The 21,361-nt window shown below is 44.4% G+C and overlaps 1 protein-coding gene across 3 annotated transcripts in view; it reads right to left on the reverse strand.

Moving 5' to 3' along the window:
* Positions 1–21,361, reverse strand: part of CCDC148 (coiled-coil domain containing 148) — a 139,325-nt gene that overhangs the window by 95,847 nt on the left and 22,117 nt on the right. For all 3 annotated transcript variants that reach the window (XM_025186537.3, XM_006126840.5, XM_075933433.2), the window contains exons 2-7: positions 16,418–16,483; positions 14,439–14,560; positions 1,909–2,012; positions 799–881; positions 490–653; positions 34–129 (exon numbers count right to left, since the gene is read on the reverse strand). In XM_025186537.3, coding sequence (XP_025042322.3) covers positions 34–129; positions 490–653; positions 799–881; positions 1,909–2,012; positions 14,439–14,560; positions 16,418–16,472 — 624 coding nt within the window. In that variant the 5' untranslated portion in view covers positions 16,473–16,483. The remainder of the gene's footprint in view (positions 1–33; positions 130–489; positions 654–798; positions 882–1,908; positions 2,013–14,438; positions 14,561–16,417; positions 16,484–21,361) is intronic.

Below are 21,361 nucleotides of genomic sequence, written 5' to 3' on the forward strand. Positions count from 1 at the left end.
GTAATTAATTTGGAAATGTGACCACTCACTTACTTTAGCCTTACAATCTTCAAGCTCTTGTTCCAAAGCCAATTTTTCTTGGTTAAGCAATTCTAAATTTGTTTTCTGTTGTTCCTTCACAAAGTTTACCTGGTTTTATGAAATATTAACAGTTAAGATTGATAGTCTTCATATCAAAACTCTTATGTAGAAAAAAAGCCTGATTTTTTTTCTACCATATACCAATTTTACACGGATGTAACATTTCATTAATCCAGATTTAAGATAGTGTAAGTATGGGGGTTACCAAGTGTATTGAGATTGATTATAGCCTTAAAAATGAATAACATTTTCTGACAAAATAATGCAACATTTTCTGACAAAATAATATGCATCAAGGTTACATTTCACACATCTTTTAAAACTCTTTGAAACTTTTGTTCCTCTCTCCCCCAAAAAGAAATTCTAAAATTTGAAACAACAGTAAACTACAAAAGTGAATTTACTAACCTGCTGTAACACCTTGACTGGAGTGAACTTAGATTCCATGCAAGAATTTGGTGAATGGTAATACTGCATTTCAGACAGCCTATATTTCAAATCTTCCCTCAGTTGCCAGATGGGTTCTACAGTATTTGTTTGATATGTGTCCCGTTCCTTTGATAATTTATATGCTATAGTCAATTAAACAGAAAGGTTTCTCAAAAAAGACAAGTATTACTACATTATTCAGTAATTTATTTTTATCTAAAATGATGCACATATTTGATTTCAAAATCCACACTTCAATTAATCAAGGAATCACATAAAAATTCTTACCCAAGTCCCACATATCCAGAAGAAATTCCCTTTCCAGGCTAACTTCATCAAGGAAAGTTTGTATTTCTGCTTCCACTTTATGCCTGAAATGTATTTGAACTTATGCAAAAACTTCAATGTCTTACTTATGTAAATAAAAATGGAAAAAACCACCACCACAATAAATTAATATTATAACTGAAATGGGGGAAGACTCTGAATAGAAGGACACTAAGGGTGCATCTGCAGAGCACCCTAAAGTCAAAATGTTGTGTATCTTATTTTGATTCTATTTCAAAATAGCTTACTTGGAAATCTGGCAAGTATATATAGCACCAAATTTTGAAATAACGACCTATTTTGAGAAAATCACTTAACCCTCATGGAACAAGGGTTGCAGGGATGCTGAAATAGCACGCCCATTATTTCAAAAAATGCTTCAAAATAACAGGTGGCTCCCGAAACAGGTGGTATCCCGAAATAGCCATGAAGTGTAGACATACCCTAGGTGGATTGATGCGGAGACTAGACAAGTCAGCAGAACACAAGATATATATCATGTCCTTTAGCACCATACATATTCCAAAGAAAAGACCACCTTCTTTTTGGATTCTCCTCTGTGGTGACAATCCCTGGACACAGCCCCATCAAGAAGGATCTTTAATACAGCAACTTGCTGGGGCTGTGCTGTTAGTGAGTGATGGGAGCAAGCCCTGAGAACACAGAACTGGCGAGGAGGCATGTCTCCATGCAGATGGCATGGCATCTTCCACTGATTTCCTAGAGACCACAATAAGGCCCATTCATCATTCAGTGAAAGTTCTAGCAACCTTGCTAGCCAAAAACTGAAAATATTCTTACACTTGCACTTGCCAAAGACAAACTTTTTTTGTTCAGGGTGGGGGGAGAATCACCCATGAATGACAAAAGTTTTGTCAGTCAACTGCAAGTGTAGACAAAGCCTCAGATTAGATGTGAGTAGTTACGATCTCCCACTCTTAAAATACTCTACTGCAATTTGATTACTTTATCTTTTCCTTTCAGTCAAGCAGTGCATAACAAAATTTTTACTACTCATTTATTTCTTTTATAATCTGTAAGAATCAGCAGTTCTTACCTGTTCTCACTTACCTGTTCTCACTCAGTTGTTTATGTTCTTGCCACCATATCTGGTGATGCTGTTTCAGTAGCATTTGTTCTTTATTAGTTTTTGAGGCTTGCTCTACTTTTTTAACCTATGTGAAAAAGCAAAAAGGAAATTTTTTTTCTAATATTGAACTTAGTTTTATATATTTACAAAATGGCATTCCCAAACCTTTATGAACCTGTATGCCTCTGAGAGCACATCTTTGTCAGGAACAGAGCTGACTGAAAATTTCAAACACATTTTTCTTATAATAATAGCTTTGAAAATTTTAATAAAGGGCTTTTCTTTAGTTTTCCCTTTTTTGGGCTGAAAATTAAACAAAGGAAAAGAAAAAAACCCCAAAAACAATCCTTTCAAAAATTATTGCCCCTCCCAAACTTTCAACCTTTCTGCTCCCACTTCTTTTATTCAGTGGCAAAATGAAAAAAAAGGTAGGTAACGGGGAGAAATAAAGAAAGCAATAAAGAGGAAAACGGGAAGTTAACACATACTCCCAGCCAATGTAAATATATATTTTTAAAGCTGAAAATATTCAAAGAATTTTGATGAATGAAAAAATGTCTATGTGAAATATATAGAAAAAAGTGAAATATTTCAAATTTTTCATAAAAAAATTCCACTCTTCAATCAACTCAAGTGAGAAACAACATTTTGATCTAAATTTAGAAATTGCTCCTACTTCCTAGAAAGGGTACGGCTAGACTGCGTGGGTTTTTCGGGATACCAGAGGATATCTCTGGTATCCCGAAAAACCTCCGCCTCATCCAGGGAATGCGTTTGCTCTTCCGCTTTTTTTGGCAGAAGAGCAAACACTCTCTTCCGGAAGCCCTTGTATTCCTCATTCTAAGAGGAAGAAGGGGGCTACGGAAATAGGGGCTTTCTTCTGACATTTGGCTCAGTCTAGACGGGCCAAATATCAGAAAAGCCTCTTCCAACAAAAGAATTGAAAAAAAAGTACACAAAATGTTCCTACAAAAAATGATAGTCTAGTTGTACCCTAAGGGTATGTCTAGATTGCATCCCTCTGTGGCAGAGGGATGCAAATTAGGCAGGTCGACATTGCAAATGAGGCAGGGATTTAAATATCCCATGTCTAATTTGCATAAAAATGGCCACCGTGTATTGCCAACTCAGCACTTTGTCAGCAAAAAGCAGCAGTCTAGCGGGGGATCTGTCAAGAAAGAAAGCCTTTTTCGACAGATCCTGTAAACCTCCTTCCAGGAGGCATAAGGGATCTGTTGAAAAAGACTTTCTTTCTCGACAGATCCTCCTCTAGACTGCCGCTTTTTGCCGACAAAGTGCTGAGTTGGCAATACACGGTGGCCATTTTTATGCAAATTAGGCATGGGATATTTAAATTCCTGCCTCATTTGCAATGTCAACCTGCCTAATCTGCATCCCTCTGCTGACAGAGGGATAAAGTCTAGACATACCCTAAGAGACTAACAATAACTGTGCCAGGAACAGTCCATGGAAGGAAATACCACTTCTGGTGTCACAGTTCCCTCCCTTGATCTAGATGGGCTTTATCTGCTACTATCAAGGGTTTTAGTTCAGCAATGCTGGCTGTTAAGAATGAAGTAGGTGGAACTCTACCCATTACACCCACTTAGAAGCCACTGGGATTAGTGGGAGAAATAAAAGTTCTAAAAGTCCCTCTTCCCCAGGGCACACTGGACCAATTATATAAGTAGTCTATATGAGGGAAGAAGAAGGCAATTTATAACTGCTTGTGCCAGACAAAGTGATCATTTTGCTCTTTTAACTAGCATACATTTTTATCCATCAAGGAACAAAAATAAAAACCCATTTTAAAACTAAATATTTTCACTTTAACACCACTTTTGAGCATAGAGTCACTTTTAGTTTTCTGTAGGAGGTGAACAAAACCTATAATGCCAGATTGCTGAGCTCAAGCTTACATGTGCGAGCACTTCCCCAAGTAATCTTATTGAAGTAAATGGGGCTACCTGTGAATTGTCTTTACTATGAATAAGAGATTCACAATCTGGCCCAAAAGAAGATTTATAGAGTCATAGAACACTAGAACTGGAAGGGACCTCGAGAGGTCGAGTCCAGTCCTCTAACCTCACGGCAGGACCCAGTACCGTCTAGACTATCCCGGATAGAGGTCTATCTAAACTGCTGTTAAATATCTCCAGAGATGAAGATTCCACAACCTCCCTAGGCAACTTATTCTAGTGTTTAACCACCCGGATAGTTAGGAAGTTTTTCCTAATGTCCAACCTAAGCGTACCTTGCTGCAGTTTAAGCCCATTGCTTCTTGTCCTATCCTCAGAGGCCAAAGAGAACAATTTTTCTTCCTCCTCTTTGTGACACGCTTTTAGATACCCGAAAACCACTGTTATGTCCCCTCTCAAACTTCTCCTTTCCAAACTAAACCAGCCCAATTCTTTCAGTCTTCCTTCATAGGTCATATTCTGTGTAATCATTCTTGTTGCTCTTCTCAGGACCTTCTCCAATTTTTCCACATCTTTCTTGAAATTTGGTGCCCAGAACAGGACACAATACTCCAATCGAAGTCTAATTACAGCAGAGTAGAGCGGAAGAATGATTTCTCATGTCTTGTTCAGAACACTCCTGTTAATGCATCCCAGAATCATGTTTGCTTTTTTTGCAACAGCGTCACACTTATTACAGGTCGGACCTCCATAATCTAGAGCTCTCTTGTCCAGCAGCTAAGTAATAAATGTAATACGTTAAAGCAGTGGTCTCCAACCTTTTTGAGCACAAGATTGCTTTTTTGAATTTAAGTGCAATCCAAGAGCTACCTGAAATACAAATACCTTTGCCCCACCTCCTTCCCACCCCTTCTCCAACGCCCCACCCCTGTTTACTCCATCCTCCCTCTTTTGCCCATCCTCACTCACTTTCAACAGGCTGGGGCAGAAGGTTGAGGTGAAGACTCTGGTCTTGGATTAAGGGATCTGGAGTGTGAAAGGAGCTCTGAGCTGAGCCTGGGGCAGGCAGTTAGTATGTAGGGTGAGGTTCTAGGGATAAGCTCTGGTGTGGCATTTGGATGCAGGGGTGCTCAGGGCTAAGACAAGGATTTGGGATGCAGGAGGGGGTTCATGACAGGGGTAGGAGTTTGAGATGTGGGCTCCAGCTGTACACTGCTGGTGGTTCCTGGTTGCTGGTGCAGTGGGGCTAAAGGCAGGCTCACCCCTACCCTGGCCTACTCCCTAAAGCAGCCAGCAAACTCCATCCCATGTCCTGTTGTGCCCCCTCCCTGCTCTGTGAAGAAAGGATACAGAGTGGGAGAGGGGCACCTGGACATCAGCACCCTTCCTCTCCCTCCCCTGCCTTGCACAGAAAGTAGGAGGTTCCCCAGAGGGTGGGGCAGCTCCAAGTCAAAGGGCAGGAGATGAGTAGCAGTGAGGGGAGGGGCATCTGAAGTGCCAGCACTTGATAGCCTCCTGGCCAAACTAGTCAGGATCACTTGTAAAAGGCTCCAAGATCTACTAGTAGATCCCGATCTACTGGCTGGTGATCACTGCATTAAAGGCTCTTCACTGAAATTCTGATTTGCAATCTATAAGAACTCCTGAATCTTCTAAACAGAACTTTGGATCTGATCCTGCAATCATTAGAAAAAGTTTCCCATTGACTTTTCAGAATTTTACCCAAATAAGGACTAAGAATCAGGCCTTGAGTTTGCCAAACATAAAAAGGCATGGCCAGGCAAGATATTTCCACATGAGCCCATCCCTCCCATGGCTTCTTCCCAGCCCTTCCTAAGAATTCTATGGAAGATCCTCAAAAAAGGCTAAGATTTATGCAAAGTAGGAGGCGAGGTCTGGACAGATGAAAAGCAGGCCATGTTAGGATGAATGAAATCAGGGGAGACACTGTCCTTAGAAAAAAAAGAACAATATAATCACATTGGACATTACTGTTGGAAGGGATTTAGTTTTCTGTGATTTAGTTTTCTTTTGTGCTCTGTGTAACAATAGTCATAACCAGAAAAACTATTACAATGAATAACTGATGTCAGTTTCTTTTGAAATGTGTTACTTTTATTACCTTGATATTTTCACACCACCAGTAATCAGTAAAAACTACCATAAACCAGGAACAGCCTTACTTTTACAAGGAATTATTATTTCTGTGTTTTTCTGTAGCTGACTATGATGCGGTGTCACCGCCCTGCATTGGCGAGCACATAGGCACGGTTCTCTGGAGAGAGACTCTGCCACCATGGCACCTTTGCCGTTCATGATCCCTTGCAGCAGAGCCAAACTGGGCAGCTGCTAGGACCCGGGGGAAGGGCCGGGTGGGCGTAATGACGCTGGACATACCAGGAATGAATGGCCCTGGCATATAAAGTTGGGAGGTATGGGAGGCAAGGCAGGGGGGCGAGGAAAGAAACCCCGAGAAGAGAACCGGGCTTCCTCCTGTCTCTCCCACAGACCCACCCCAGGCCGGAGATTCTGAGAGGGACGCCGAACGCAGACCTCGCACTGAGCCTAGGATTGGTGGTAACGCCACAGAGCAGCAGCCAGAGCAGTTTTCCTGGGGAACCAAGGACTGGGCTCTCCCTGTCAGAGAAGGGGACGCTAAGAACTCTCCTGGGGCTAACGTTGAATTCTGATTCCGAGTAGAGAGTCAGGTGCAGGTGGGAAACACCACCGGCAGGATTGCTGAGCTGGGGTGAAACAGACATTCTGAAGGGGATGGTCAGACACTAGAGACGCTGGAGGCATGCTACCCACATAAGGAGACTTTGGGCTTGGAAGCCACGAGGGACAAAGGCAAATTGAATTTGGACTATAAGGAGAGTGTCCGTGCATGAGGGGGAATTTGCACAGAGGACAAAGACCCTTACACTGATCTTTAATTAATAACTAGCCAATTAGCCCATCATAAAACAGGATTTTCCTCCATGTCCTAGTCCCTTTCTATCTCGGTCTTCTCTCCTGAGCCTCCGGTCTCTCACTCCGTCTCTGTCTCTCTCTCTCCCCTCCTCCTACTGCCTCCCCCTCTCTCTCTCAGCTCTCCTCCATCTCCTGCCTCTCTCTTTGTCTCTCTTTCTCTTCTCCCCCCCTCCTGCCTCTCACTCTCTTTCTCTTCTCCTCTTCCTCCTGCCTCTCACTCTCCCTTTCTCTCCTCCTCCTCCTGCATGGGGAGTACAGAGCCCAAGTGGCTGTTTGCACCACTTGCTCCCGTGCAGCAGCCCAGCTGAGCGGCTGCCTATGAGCTCCATCTGCCCCCCTGCACTATTTCCCTTCACCCCAGCACTGATCCTGCAGCCTCCCAGTTGTCCTCCTCTTCCCCCTCCCTCTCGTTCCCCCGCCCTCCCTCTGGCCAGGGTCTGTTCACAGCCAGGGGGGCCTGGAGCCGCTGTCACACTGCACATCACTGCCCCGTCCCCCTTTGCCTCTGCCGTGGCACTCGACTGACTTCTGCGCCGCTCAGCCAGGCTGCCACAGGGAGCAAGTGGCGCAAGCGGCCATTTGGGCTCCCCTGTGGCGGCCCGGCTGAGTGGTGCAGAAGTCAGCTGAGCGCCATGGTGGGATGCAACAGCGCCCCCCCAGAGGCAACACATAATGCTACAGCGTTACAGAGTTTCAGACATTGGGCTACTATATATATGATGAAGACTCTATTAGCAACTGCAAAGGAAAGAAGGGAAACACAAACAGTACTAGCAGCACATTCTCTTGAACAGCAGGCAGATATCCTTCACAGCACCCATAATCTCTCTCTAAGATTAAAAATCATTTTCTTAAAAGGTGGTTTTTAAAAACATTATGGAACCTGGTATATTTTCTTTTCCTTGGAGAAAGCACAATTTTTCCTTTTATGCAAAGTTCTTTGGAAAAAAAAATCAAACCGAGTATATCTTATTAAGCCAAGAATCTCTTTAAATTGCTTGAGTACAAAAAAGACATTCAAAAAGGTCAGAGAAAAAGATCATCTCTGGCTTGTGAAGTACTGCACATGAAATAAGAACTAAAGTAAGAAATAGGATTTATAATAACTTAGTATATTTAGCTTAGCTTAGTAACTTAGTAGGATCTGCCTGTTTTCACTTGCAATCACTTAAACCCCACTTTTTATATTTAATAAACACTTGTTTATTATTAAACCCTGTGTAAATTGTTATGTGGGAGGGGGAGAGCCACAGCTGTGCATCTCTCTTTCATTGATAAAGAGATTACATTTATGAGCTCTTGATGTGTACAACTTTCTGAAGGTACGTTTACACTTGTTCCCTAGTTCGAGCTAGGCGATCAAAATTGCTAATGAAGCGGGGATTTAAATATCCCGCACTTCATTAGCATGATCTCACCAGCGTGTTACTCTGCTCAACAGCTGATTCAAACCAGGAAGTGCACACTGGGATACATTAGTTCGAACCAAACCCCTTGGTTCAAACTAATGTTACTCCTCAAAAAATATTACCACAACTTTGTGCCTTTGCACGTGCCTCAGCAGAACAAAGTAGTTAGGCATTCCAGAGGGCAGATAGATGGGCTCAGTGTTATGATCAGCATATTTGGGTGACAGTCTCAAAGGGATCTCTGTGAGACAACCCACCACATATGCACCTCCAAAATGGGATAAATTTAGAAGTTGATAGTGCAGGACTTAAAGTATAGTTTTACTCTGAAAATTGACTGAAAAAATTGACATCTTCCTGTATTCAGAGTAATACCTTATTTTTGTGAAATGTACATGAAATGTACATTTCCACTATAATATAGCTTTGGCAGTATAAAGTACCATTTTTACAAAGACATTCTTCAGAGTACAGCTGTACATTAAATTATTGATTTTAGTACTACATTAAGGTAGAGATGAGAAAAACTTCCCGGGGAGCTAGGGGGAGGAGGAAAAAAAAGAAAAAAAGAAAGAAATACATAAAAATGCATGAAACCTACAGATCTTTAGGTTTGGGGGGGGGGGGGAAACCTGATGCAATACTGATGTCTAGAATTTTTTTGTTTAATTTTCTTTCTCTTTTTAAGTGTTTTCATACTAGCCAGCATTTCCTGTCTGTCTAAAGGTGTCTAAAAGCAAGATATTGCTGTTTATTTATACATTAACCTTGTTTAACTGCAGCTGATGCTGTTTTCAGATGGTTAAAAACCACTTTCTTACTAAGTAGAGCATATAAATATATAGTGGATACCCAGTTTAAAATATTTCTCTCCACGTGGTCCTTAAAATGTTTCACTAAGTCTCTGCTCCCTCCTACATATTATATATCCCTCATGACCAAATCATCTGAGAGCCTACTCTGGAATTAGACACATTAAGATCATGTCTAAGTCTTTCCACTTCTTCCTACACAATGGCATCTATCATATTTACTCTCCACCCAAAAAGCTAGAGCAAAGCTAGAACAAGATCCTCACTGCAGTAGAGTTGAGGTTATTGCCTTTTTTGTTCTTAACAAATGCCACCTGGCTCTTAAAACCATTTGAAACATTGCTGCAATGCTCAACTACCTGGTTCATCACATTTATCTGCCTCCTTCTTTTTGCATCCCATCATGAGCACCTCCTTTTCCATCACAAACACTGCAGACAGAGGCTGCTTATTGCACTGATCATAATAACACACTTACCTTTCTCCTCTTCCCACATTTGGGTTTGGAACAGGTCCCATATGAAGAGAGATAAAAAAAGACTGGGACTTTTCATTTTAGAAAAGAGGACACTAAGGGAGGTATGAGAGAGGTCCATAACACCATGACTGGTGTGGAAAAAGTGAATAAGGAAAAGTTATGTACTTGTTCCCATAACACAACAACTAGGAGTCTCGCCAAATGAAGTTAATAGGTAGTGAGTTTAAAACAAACAAAAGGGTGTTTTTCTTCACATAGAGCATGGTCAGCCGGAGGAATTCCTTGTCAAAAGAGGTTGTGAAGGCAAACACTTAACAGGATTCAAGAAAGATCTAGATAAATTCATAGAGGTTAGGACCATCAATGACTACACTGGTTTACAATTTTTTAGAAGTCGTCTGCTTCAGAGATAAAATGTGCTATTTATTATGTATTTTGATGTGCTGAATTCAAATATGACAATTAAAACAACTGATTAGCTACTGTTTCCAAGATATTTAAGTTTTTACATTTTCTATCTATATATAGTGTGTAGATATTAGAGTTTTAATCATAAATTGTAAACCTAGGTCATTTCATGTGTTTATGGTTGCTTTACATGATAATATTTCACCTGTCCTGTTTATGTAACTCTTTAAAAATCAGTAAAAGGGTTATATACATAACATTTATTATGAAAGAAAAGGCAAAAAACTAATATGTACATAGTTTAGTCCTATTCAGTGTCTACTCGGCGCTTCTTGGTTTGTTTCTTGTATTCATTAAATGGAGCATCTCTGTCCAGCAACAGTCTGCAAGCATTGATGGGCTCCATTTGCCCTGATAGCGTTTCTCCATTGTTGCAATGTCCTGGTGAAATCACTCGCCGTGCTCGTCACTCACTGCTCCGCAGTTCGGTGGAAAAAAATCTAGATGAGAGTGCAAAAAATGTATCTTTAGTGACATGTTGCAACCAAGGCTTTTGTATGCCTTGAGGAGGTTTTCCACCAACAACCTGTAGTTGTCTGCCTTCTTGTTTCCGAGAAAATGTATTGCCACTAACTGGAAGGCTTTCCATGCCATCTTTTCCTTGCCACGGAGTACATGGTCAAATGCATCATCTCGAAGAAGTTCACGAATCTGAGGACCAACAAAGACACCTTCCTTTATCTTAGCTTCACTTAATCTTGGAAATTTTCCACGGACGTACTCGAAAGCTGCTTGTGTTTTGTCCACGGCCTTGACAAAGTTCTTCATCAGACCCAGCTTGATGTGTAAGGGTAACAAAATCTTCCTTGATTCAATAAGGGTGGATGCTGAACACTTTTCCTCCCAGGCTCCATTGACTGTTGGCGTGGCCAATCTATCTTGATGTAGTGGGAATCTCTTGCACGACTATCCCATTCGCAGAGAAAACAGCAGTACTTTGTGTATCCAGTCTGCAGACCAAGCAAGAGAGCAACAACCTTCAAATCACCACAGAGCTGCCACTGATGTTGGTCATAGTTTATGCACCTCAAAAGTTGTTTCATGTTGTCATAGGTTTCCTTCATATGGACTGCATGACCAACTGGAATTGATGGCAAAACATTGCCATTATGCAGCAAAACATCCATGACTTCTAGGAATAACATGATGCAATTCATATCATGTATGACGCAATACCAGTTTCAGATTGCATCATTCATTGTTTTGCCTAAAAAGCAAGTACTGTCCAAACCCAGTCATAGATTTATTCATAGATCCAGTCAAAGATGTATTTTAGTCATTTCTGGTTTAAATTGAGATCCCTTCCTGTGGCGGGGTACCACCCGCCTCCGCTCCCTTTCCCCTGGGTAACAAAGCGTTAACCCCCTGCCCGGGGGCCTAGTCCAGTACTCGCAGCAGGCCCAGCGGCCTAGTCCAGCACTCGCAGCAGGCCCAGCGGCCTAGTCCAGCACTCGCGGCAGGCCCAGCGGCCTAGTCCAGCACTCGCGGCAGGCCCAGCGGCCTAGTCCAGCACTCGCGGCAGGCCCAGCGGCCTAGTCCAGCACTCGCGGCAGGCCCAGCGGCCTAGTCCAGCACTCGCGGCAGGCCCAGCGGCCTAGTCCAGCACTGCAGGGTGGGGTAGGGGGGTCCGGGCCCTCCCTCTCCACCGGACCCCAACCCAGGGCCCTGATAGTGGTGGGTGGTTCCCACCACTGGCTCAGCAGGGGGTCCTCCCCCAAAACATGCTAAGCCCACTGGGGGGGGGGTTTCCCGACCCCTTGCCCTGGGTTGCTTCCTACCCCCAACCTGTTAGCCGACGGAGGTCCCACCTGGCGATGCTGGGTTGCCGGCAGCGTCTTCGTGCGACGGGCTTGTCCCTGGGGCGGCGGCGCCAGGCGTTCTGCAGCGGGGCGGGTGGCCAACGGGCGTCGGTGTTGAGGGCGGGCCCGCCCCGGGGGTGGTGGTAGAAGCAGCAGCGCCTCCTCCGGCTCTGGATCTGGCGGCAGGTCCGGCGGCGGGCCTGCAGCTTGGGCTGGAGCTCCTGCCTCCCCAGCGGTCTGCCTCAACTGAGCAGCCCAGCAGTCTTTTATAGCGAGGCTGCACTTCGAGCATGCCCAGTAGGGCTGTGGGGGAGGGGCGTGTTCTGCCCAATAAATGGGCTCCCCTTCCTCCTGCTCAGTGCGGGGCAGGTTAGCCCCGTCACACTTCCCTTTATAACTCACTTATCCTCCGCCATTCACAAGTCAAGGGTTGTATATACTGACCCAATAGCATATCTTGAAAACTAGAGCCAATCAACAATTTTAAGCATCATTTTCGTTCTCAGTGACCCAGAATTAGTAACGTTTGACTACATTTATTTCAGAAGCATTTTGGCTGTAGAGCAGTGCTATTAGACAGAAAGGACAGGAATGGTATCCTTAGCTTCTGTCAGGGGCTGGGAATGGGTGACAGGAGAGGGATTACTTGATGATTACCTGTTCTGTTCATTCCCTCTGGGGCATCTGGAATTTGCCACTGTTGAAAGACAGGACACTGGGCTAGGTGGACCTTTGATCTGACCCAGTATGGCTGTTCTTATAGTCTGATGTTCCATGCAGTTGTCGTCCCTTGTCATATTCTCAGACTCTAAGCTTGTTGAGCCAGGCACCTTCTTTTGATTATACATATATATGGTGCTTAACAGGGCCACCAACAGAGGGAGTGGGAGCGGGGAAGAGACCAAGGAGGAGTTGCTCTTGACTGCTACTGCCAATACCTGAGCCCTTTCAATCACTGCTGGAACCCCACGTGGCAGACTGGGCGGTGCTGAGGGCTGACTGGGGTAGACTAGCACCTATCCTTCCCCCTTCTGTCCAAAGCACAGCTCCTTCTGGGGATCCCAGAGCCAAATCTACCCTCCCCCCACCCAACAAATACATACTGCTTAGGGTCCAGCAAAGTCTTTCACCAGCCCTGGTGATTAACAATGGGCCCAGCCCCAGATACAGGCTTCTAAGTATACTACAATATAAATAACAAACTGAAGCAGCTAAGAGAATATTCTCTCTCTCCCTCTCCCTCTCTCTATATATAAACCCTTTTACTGTGGGACGACAGAATGATGTCATGACGTCACTTTGCGTCAACCTGCCCCTCAATCTTAGCAGTGTCCCAAGAAGGGGATATGACAACCATGGTTCAGGGTACCCCCCCCAGCCCCTCTTCAGAAGGTGCCCTGGACTCCTCGCTGGTCCCCAGCTAGCCTGCAGGAAGGTCACGGGGTTGTGGCAGTGGCTTCTTGCTGTGCTCTAGGGCTCCAATGCTCCAGGACCCAGTGAGGAACTGTTGCCCCCACCTGGCTTGCACTCAGGCTGCAGCCTCCCTGGCGCTCCAGCCTCGAAATCTTCCCCCCTGCAAGATTGTAGCACCAGTGCCGGCTTCCTGCACGGAAGTGGGAAAGAGAAGGAAACCTGGAGGCTTTGTGCCCGATTCAGCTTTTGGGGAAGTGCGCAAACGGCAGTGGGGAGGGGGCAAGAAGCTTTCCCTTCCCCAGTGGCAGAGTGGGGGCTGAGAGGTTGGGGCTGGCATGGCCCATCCCTCTCCCCAGCAGCCGGGATTGGTGAGCGTAGTGAGCAAAGGGCACCACCCCCTAGTTCAGGGGTGGCCAACCCATTAAACAATGAGAGCCAAAACAGCGACAGAAAAAATGCAGAGTCGCACCAAAATTGTTGAAAAAATAAATGGGAGAGCTCCGCACCAGCCAGAGTTGTCGAGGAGAAAAAAAAAAAAAAAAAAAAAAAAGGCTTTCCATCAGCCATAGCTGTTGAGGAAAAAAATAAAATAAATGCTGTCCCTTTAAAAACTATGAGCAGGCTTTTTGGCCACATCAGGCTCCCGTTTGGCTGCTGCCATCTTGCCGGCGCCATTTTGCCTCACCAGATGGCTCCCCTGCATCTGGTGAGCACAGAGATCTGGGGGCCAATTGAAGGGGCACATGGGGCAGCTTTGCGAGCCACAGGGGAGGCTTCATGAGCCACACTTTCAGGGGTGAAAAGCCGTATGCGGCTCGCGAGCCACAGGTTGGCCACCCCTGTCCTAGTTATATATAAAAAAATGAATTCTATTACAGGTTGAAGCTCTCTTTTCCGACACTCTATGATCTGGCAACATCCATGGTCTGGTAACATCCATGGTGCAGCATGATCTGAGTTAGTCAGATGCTCACTTCTCCTGGGTGTGGCCAAGTCTCACACAGTCTTATAAAGTTTCTTTACAGCTGTCAGTACACACTCTCAGTGTTCTGTGCCCTTATTTTGCTCTAATTTACTCCTAAATGTCTTTTAAGAGCCCAGTAAGCAGTGGAGGTGTTAGTAATGCTGCTAGACACTACTGACGTCCCATGGGTCAGCATACTGTCTGGTTTGGCACAAGTCGATTGTGGAAGATACTGGACTTGAGAGGTTCAACCAGTAGAAATAAAGAACAGCTTACCTTTAATTGTATATTAACAGAGGTTTTTTTCTTTTCTTCAGTAAGTGAATATAGTTGTTTATAGTCAACAGGTTTATACTTCTGGCTGAAAAGACCATTTTTCATACGAACTACCAGTTTATCTATTTTTAACACAAAAAAGTCATTTCAGAACAGTGCAAAAACATTTTTTTAAAAATGCTGGACACAAAATTAAAGCTCAATTTCATAGGGTAAGTATTGTACTTAAAAATCATATGATTTTTTCCATGAAAATGTTAGGAAAATAACTAAACAATATGGCTGTGTCTACATTGGCAAGATTTAGCGCAAAAGCAGCTGCTTTTGTGCAAAATCTTGCCGCCTGTCTACACTGGCCATGAGTATTTGAGCAAGAACACTGATATTCTACTGTATGAAATCAGGGCTTCTTGCGCAAATACTCTGACGCTCCCGCTCAGGGATAAGTCCTCTTGCGCAAGTGTTCTTGTGCAAGAGGCCAGTGTAGACAGGTAACATCAATTTCTTGCGCAAGAAAGCCCGACGGCTAAAATGGCCATCGGAGCTTTCTTGCGCAAGAGAGCGTCTACACTGGCACGGATGCTTTTGCGCAAAAGCAAATCTTTTGTGCAAAGGCACATGCCAGTATAGACACTCTCTTACTCAAATACTCTAACACAAAAACTCTTGCGTTTAGAGTATTTTTGCTAAATCTTGCCAGTCTAGACGTAGTCTATATGTTGAGTGGATCTATTTTTCATTCTATTTTAATTAAGTATTGAAGTAAATGGTTAAAACTTTCACAATATGTCTATTTTACAACAAGCTTGGTCAATCAAGAATATTGACAATCAACATCAAAAATTAAGATAAGGATCACAAAGGCGTCCTGTTTTATGATTGCAGTTCCTAAGCTATCCAGGAATTCAGAGACAACAAGAACATTCAATTTAAACTGTGTTTGGTAGGAGATTTAGTAAATTCTAATACAGTAATAGGAAAACATAGGCTACAATGTACTTGTAGTTATTCCTGATTCATAGTTACACAGACATATTTATCATGAACTATGAATTAAAGAAAACACCATCACTGCTAGGATGTCAGGTGAATAGTTACTATTTGCATATGAATTGAATGAATCATAGAAACCCAGTTATTTCAGCTATATATGACACTAATTTTACAACATAAGAACAGAAAGCATTTCCAGCTATATTTAATTTATCATTCTGAAGTATGGTGGCTCAGGACATGGGGAAATAAACTTATTTTCTTGAATATCTGGGAAGTCATCAGACTGCAAGGACAACATAATTTGCTCCTATTACATGCAACACAGGTTATACCATCTGATTTTTTAATTCCTACTGTCACTCTTTAAAAGACTGGGATTTTCAAAGGGGCTTATGGGAGTTGGAAGCTTAAGGCAATTAAGCAGCCAGCTTCCTTAGGCTCCTTTGAAAATCCCAGCCAAGGCACGGGCCATGCCAATGTTTCCGGTAGCTCCCATTAGTCGGGAACAATGAATCACAGCCAACAAGAGGTGCAAGGAGCCACACCTGCAAATGCACAGATAAATAAAGCATCTGATGGTCCACCAAGGCTAACGCTGGTGGACCACATCTGGCCTGCAGGCTGCTTAATATCTCCCACCTTTAATCTAACAGAATGGGGCTTCTAGGTGCTAAAAAAATATAAATACTGTTGTGAACCACCCCCACACACACTTTCCTAGAAACAATCCAGATGTTACAACATTTACATATTACAGCTGGGAAAGGAGCACAATAAATAAAATATGAAAGAAAAAAAGTGTTTTGCTTCCAAAACGACCCCAGCTCATAACTTCTATCATGAAGGTTTTTTAAATACAAAAGATCAAAATGTTGTAGTGACATTCCTAGGTACTTAATGGCAGACAGTAGCTTATAAATACTGTTATATTATAGAATATGACAGAAAAGTTAAATTGGAGTAAAAATGCAACTATAATATACCTATTTCACTAGCGTTGTGAGTTGTAACGAACTGTCGAAGGTCTCTTGCACTCATGTTTCTTACATCTGTTGAGAAATAAAAGTTTTGATATTCTAAAAGCCAGTTCAGCTAATAAATTGTAATGAGCTTATTTTGTTTGCACAATGGGTCAGGAAAGCTATGATCATATTGTTGAAGCTACCTTCTAACCAGACACAAATTCTAAGGATTCATCTTTTGTTTTAGGACAGACACAGACTTCATGTATGACTTTGTGAAACATTAGCAAACCCCCCTTTATATTATATTGATGACATTAGAAGAAATGGAAAAAGTAGCCACTTTGTGGTAGTCCATGTTACTCAGAAAAATGCAGTCAAAAATGAGGTCTTCAACTCCTTATACACGTTCTAAGACAGGGGCTGGCAACCTGCGGCACACTCACCGTAAGTGGCATGCCAGCCGATTTTCTGTGGCATGCAGGGCTGGAGCTAAGCTCCAGCTTCCTGCTGGGGGGTGGGGTGGGAGAGGTGTGCACACATGTCCTTGGGACTGCCCCTGCCCGGGCTGGGTATGTAGCTCCTGGGAGCTAAGGAGATCCCTCCCCCCCCCCCCCCCACATATGATACAGGCTCTTCCTCCTGCTTTGGGAGGGGGCAGGAGCTGGGCCTGTTTCACAGATCAGGGCTGGGCGGCCAGTCACATGTAGGGCACCAGGGCTGGTCTGTGCCATGCTGCTCACCATGGGGGGGGGGGGGGGGGGAAGAGGAGGAGGAGGAGAGAAGGCGCCTCTTCCCCAGTGTCCTGCTGTGCCTACAGCCACAGCCTGCAGGCGAGGGGCAAGCCCTGGACAAATAGCTCAGCTGGGCAGGGAAGTGACTCTGCACACACACACACACACCCCCACGCTCCTCCTCACCCCAGCGCTGCTCTTGGAAGCTGCTAGTCCCAGAGCTGCTGCCTTGCTGATGAGTACACTGAGGGGAACAGGGATGTGGGGGTAGGAGGTGGAGGGGAGGATGGGATGGGGCAGGGGCTGCATTGTGGAGTATGGGGCGATCCGAGGGGGAGCAGGATGTGGGGATGGAGAATCATGGAGCTGAGGGCAGCAAGGCTGGAACAGAGGGAAGATGTGGGGGTGGGATACAAAAGTTTCCTTTGCAAAAGCTGCACTTGTCTTTACTTTCCCCTTTTTTGCCTCCCCCCCCCCCCCCATTCTCTTTGCATCTTATCATTCTATGTGAATGAGAATTTCAGCCCATTTGCACAATAATCAACCAGCAACAAGGGTTTTGATGTGCAGCTTTTTGGCTTCATTCTCACTCTCTCACCTCTTCTGCGTAACTCCCCCAACCTCCTCTGGCCCCCAAACTCCCTTTTGTACCCCTACCCCAACCCTCTCCTGCTGCCAAACTCCCTTCCAGACCCTGCTCTCCTCATCCCCTTGTTCACCCCACCTCCCGCCCACATCCTGTACCTCCATCACTATCCCACTCGCTGGCAGCTCTGTCCCACACACTGAACCCCTCATTTTTGTCCCCACCCCAAAGCCTATGGGGGTCTCCAAATCCACTAACCCTGGGACCCCGTAAATCTTGCTTATGGGAAGTTCTGAATCTCAGTCCTTCCTGTTCCTTCCCCTTACCTCATGGGGCTGGAGTGCCAGACGAGTGAGGAGTCTCAGTTGGGAACCACTTCAGTGAGGGCTGGGGGTTTCTGGAGGAGTTTTTTTTGCCTCTCACTTGTGTAGCCAACTGATTTTTCGATGGGCCAGTGACCCCCCAACCCAAAAAAGGTTCCCCACCCCTGCCATCAATAAAGAAAACATTTAAACCTTTTATAGTGGACATAAATTAATATTTTACTTTATTTAAAATTAAGTTTTATAAGCTAACATGAAAAAGTTAAAACACTTAGTCTGTTTAACAATTTAAATTAAACCATTCTCCCTAGCTGCCACACTCCCAATATGGCTTGGGCGTAATTATGTAATTTAACAGTGAGTTTCCATTAGCAACTGGTAGTCCACAAAAGGTTTGCACTGAGAGCCAGGTGGTCCATGTGGTGCACGGTGGAGAGACCTCTCCCTCCCTCCTGAGAGAACGGCACAGCCCAGGGCAGGAGGGTTAAGTCTTGGCAAACCACTTTGGAAAGATTACCAAGCCCTGTTCTAAGATGAAAGCCAGTGCTCTTACTTGGGTGCAGCATTTGGGCAATGTAATCTATAATCTGTCCTGCCTCTCTCATATAATCAAAGAAACTGTTGCAAGCAAGTCAGCAGTAAAGAAAAAAACCCATCATAGGTCAGAGATAACTCAACCAATCATGGCATAGATACATGCTTTGCTATTGTTTGGATATATTTTATAAAATGAAAATGGCTGGTAAATTAAGAACTTGACATTAATGGACTGTGAATTCTAGTGATGATTGAGTTTGCAGATATTCGGACCTAAAAAAAGCTCATACTTGTAGCTGTTTGAATTGCTTTGACCGGCAGACATTGTAGGCTTCAGAGTGTCACACAGATAAGAGTCCAGAATTATCAGTTATTATGTATTCATTATTAAAATCATCTCAGGAATACAGCAGAAGCAGGCAGCTTTATGGGAAACATATGCAGTGTTACTGTAGCTGTACTGGTGCAAGGATATTAAGGAGACAAGGGGGAGAGGTAATATCTTTTATTGAACCAAATTCTGTTAGAGAGACATGCTTTCAAATTTATACAGAGCTCTTCCTCAGGTCTAGGAAGCTAACAAAGTGTCCATACTAAATACAAGTACACGTTTCAAGAGAACATTCTAGGTGAAGACACACTTGAACACCCATCCAGTGATAAGGAGGAGGTAAAGGGGGCAGGAGGGAGTGAGGAAAGCAGCTGAGGAGAGGTGGCTGTTAGTGGATTACAAGATGAAGGCTACGTCTACACAGCAGGCTTCTTGCGCAAGAACTGTTTTGCGCAAGAGCGTGTCCACACGGTCATGTGGTTTTGCGCAAGACATGCTTTTGACCAAGAGCACCCATGACAGTGTGGATGCTCCTTTGCGCAAGAAAGCTCTGATGGCCATATTAGCTATACGGGTTTCTTGCGCAAGAAACCCTTGTTGCCCGTCCACACTGCCTTCTTGCACAAGAGGGTCTATTCCTCATGGGGAGAGGAATAACTCTTGCACAAGAAGCCCTCTGTTCTGATGTTTTACTGTAAATTTACTTGCACAAGAACATGCATGCAGTGTAGATGCTCTGCAAGTTCTTGTGCAAAAATGGCCGTTCTTGCGCAAGAAGCCTGCAATGGAGCCCCAGTGTCTCTATTCAGCCCATAAGTTTGAGTATCTAGCAAAGCCATGAATTTCACCTCCCAGGCTCATCTTTTGAAATGTTGTGCAAGTTTCCATAAAGGATGAGGACTGAGAGGTCAGATAGAGTGATTGTTTTATGAAAAGTGATCACCCGTAATAAGTGATATAGTGTTTTTTTCTTTTACCCAGTGGGGTTCTAAGAGTACCCCAAGAGACAGGGGCTGCGTCTAGACTGGCAAGTTTTTCCGCAAAATCATTTGATTTTGCAGAAAAACTTGCCAGCTGTCTACACTGGCCGTTTGAATTTCCACAAGAACACTGACGATCTCATGTAAGATCATCAGTGTTCTTGCGGAAATACAGTGCTGCTCCCATTCAGGCAAAAGCCCTCTTGTGCAAATCATTTGCGCAAGAGGGCCAGTGTAAACAGCACAGTACTGTTTTCCGCAAAAAAGCCCCGATCGCGAAAATGGCAATTGGGGCTTTTTTGTGGAAAACCGTGTCTAGATTGGCACAGATGCTTTTCTACAAAAAGTGCTTTTGCGGAAAAGCATCCTGCCAATCTAGACGTGCTTTTCCGAAAATGCTTTTAACAGAAAACTTTTCCGTTAAAAGCATTTTCGGACAATCATGCCAGTGTAGACATAGCCGTTATGTTTACTATTGCCCGTGCACAGGGTTGCCAGATTCTGCTGGTTTTCATCCACATAGGTTTTTAGGGCATGTGACGTGAGGTGCATGCTGACTGTACACAACCTTGTGAGAGATGTGCACTCCCTCTGCATCCATAGTGCTGCTACAGTTCAATTGGTACAACCCACACATTCTATGTACACAACTGCATTTAGCAAAACTACCCTATCCCAGGAGACAGTCTGAGTTATAACAATCTTGCAACCCACTCACTAGCTTAGGTTGCCCCTCACTAGACTATGGATTGTAGCTGTTTAATAATACCTCATTTGGCAAGAACAGGGAACCTACAGCCCCCTCACATGGAACCCCTCATTGTTGACCCACCTCCAGAGCCTAAGGGGTTCCAACAAATTACTAGCCCCAGACCCCCAGAAGAGTTAATCTGACCCCATGGGGAAGCCCTGAGCCATGGTGCCCCACCCTGGGCAATGGGAGGGGAATCCTAGCCTTCTGAATTGCATGAGTAAAGGGGGTGTCTTTTTTTCTGCTTATCAAGTTGAGTATGGCCTCCCCCAACTGACTTTTCTGTGGGTCAATAACCCGACCCCCTTCCCCCCCAAAAATAAAAATTCCCCACCCCTGTAGTACAGGGTTCCAGTGCAGCGCGATACATGACAACTAGGGATGCGTGGTCAGAGGCAGTGTTCCCTCTAAACGGGGAGGCAGCACAGTTTCACAGGTGATTAATCAGCCCTGCCCAGTCAGAGGTCTTTGCAGGGAGCTGACTGACTGGGCATGACTCATTTCCTGTGAGGCCTTACAGCATAGAGCAGCTGTCACCAGTCAGTAGATCAGGATCTAGCAGTAGATCTTGGCACCTCTGACAGGTGATCCTGACTAGTTTGGCCAGAAAGCTTTCAAGTGTTGGCACTTCAGTTGCCCCTCCACCCACTGTAATACTGCACCTGCCCTTTGCCTTGAAGTTCGGAACCTTCTGATTGCTGTGTAGTTTGTGGGAGACAGAAG

This window comes from Pelodiscus sinensis, chromosome 7 (assembly GCF_052426305.1).
Source record: "Pelodiscus sinensis isolate ZL-2025 chromosome 7, ASM5242630v1, whole genome shotgun sequence".
Taxonomy (NCBI): domain Eukaryota; kingdom Metazoa; phylum Chordata; order Testudines; family Trionychidae; genus Pelodiscus; species Pelodiscus sinensis.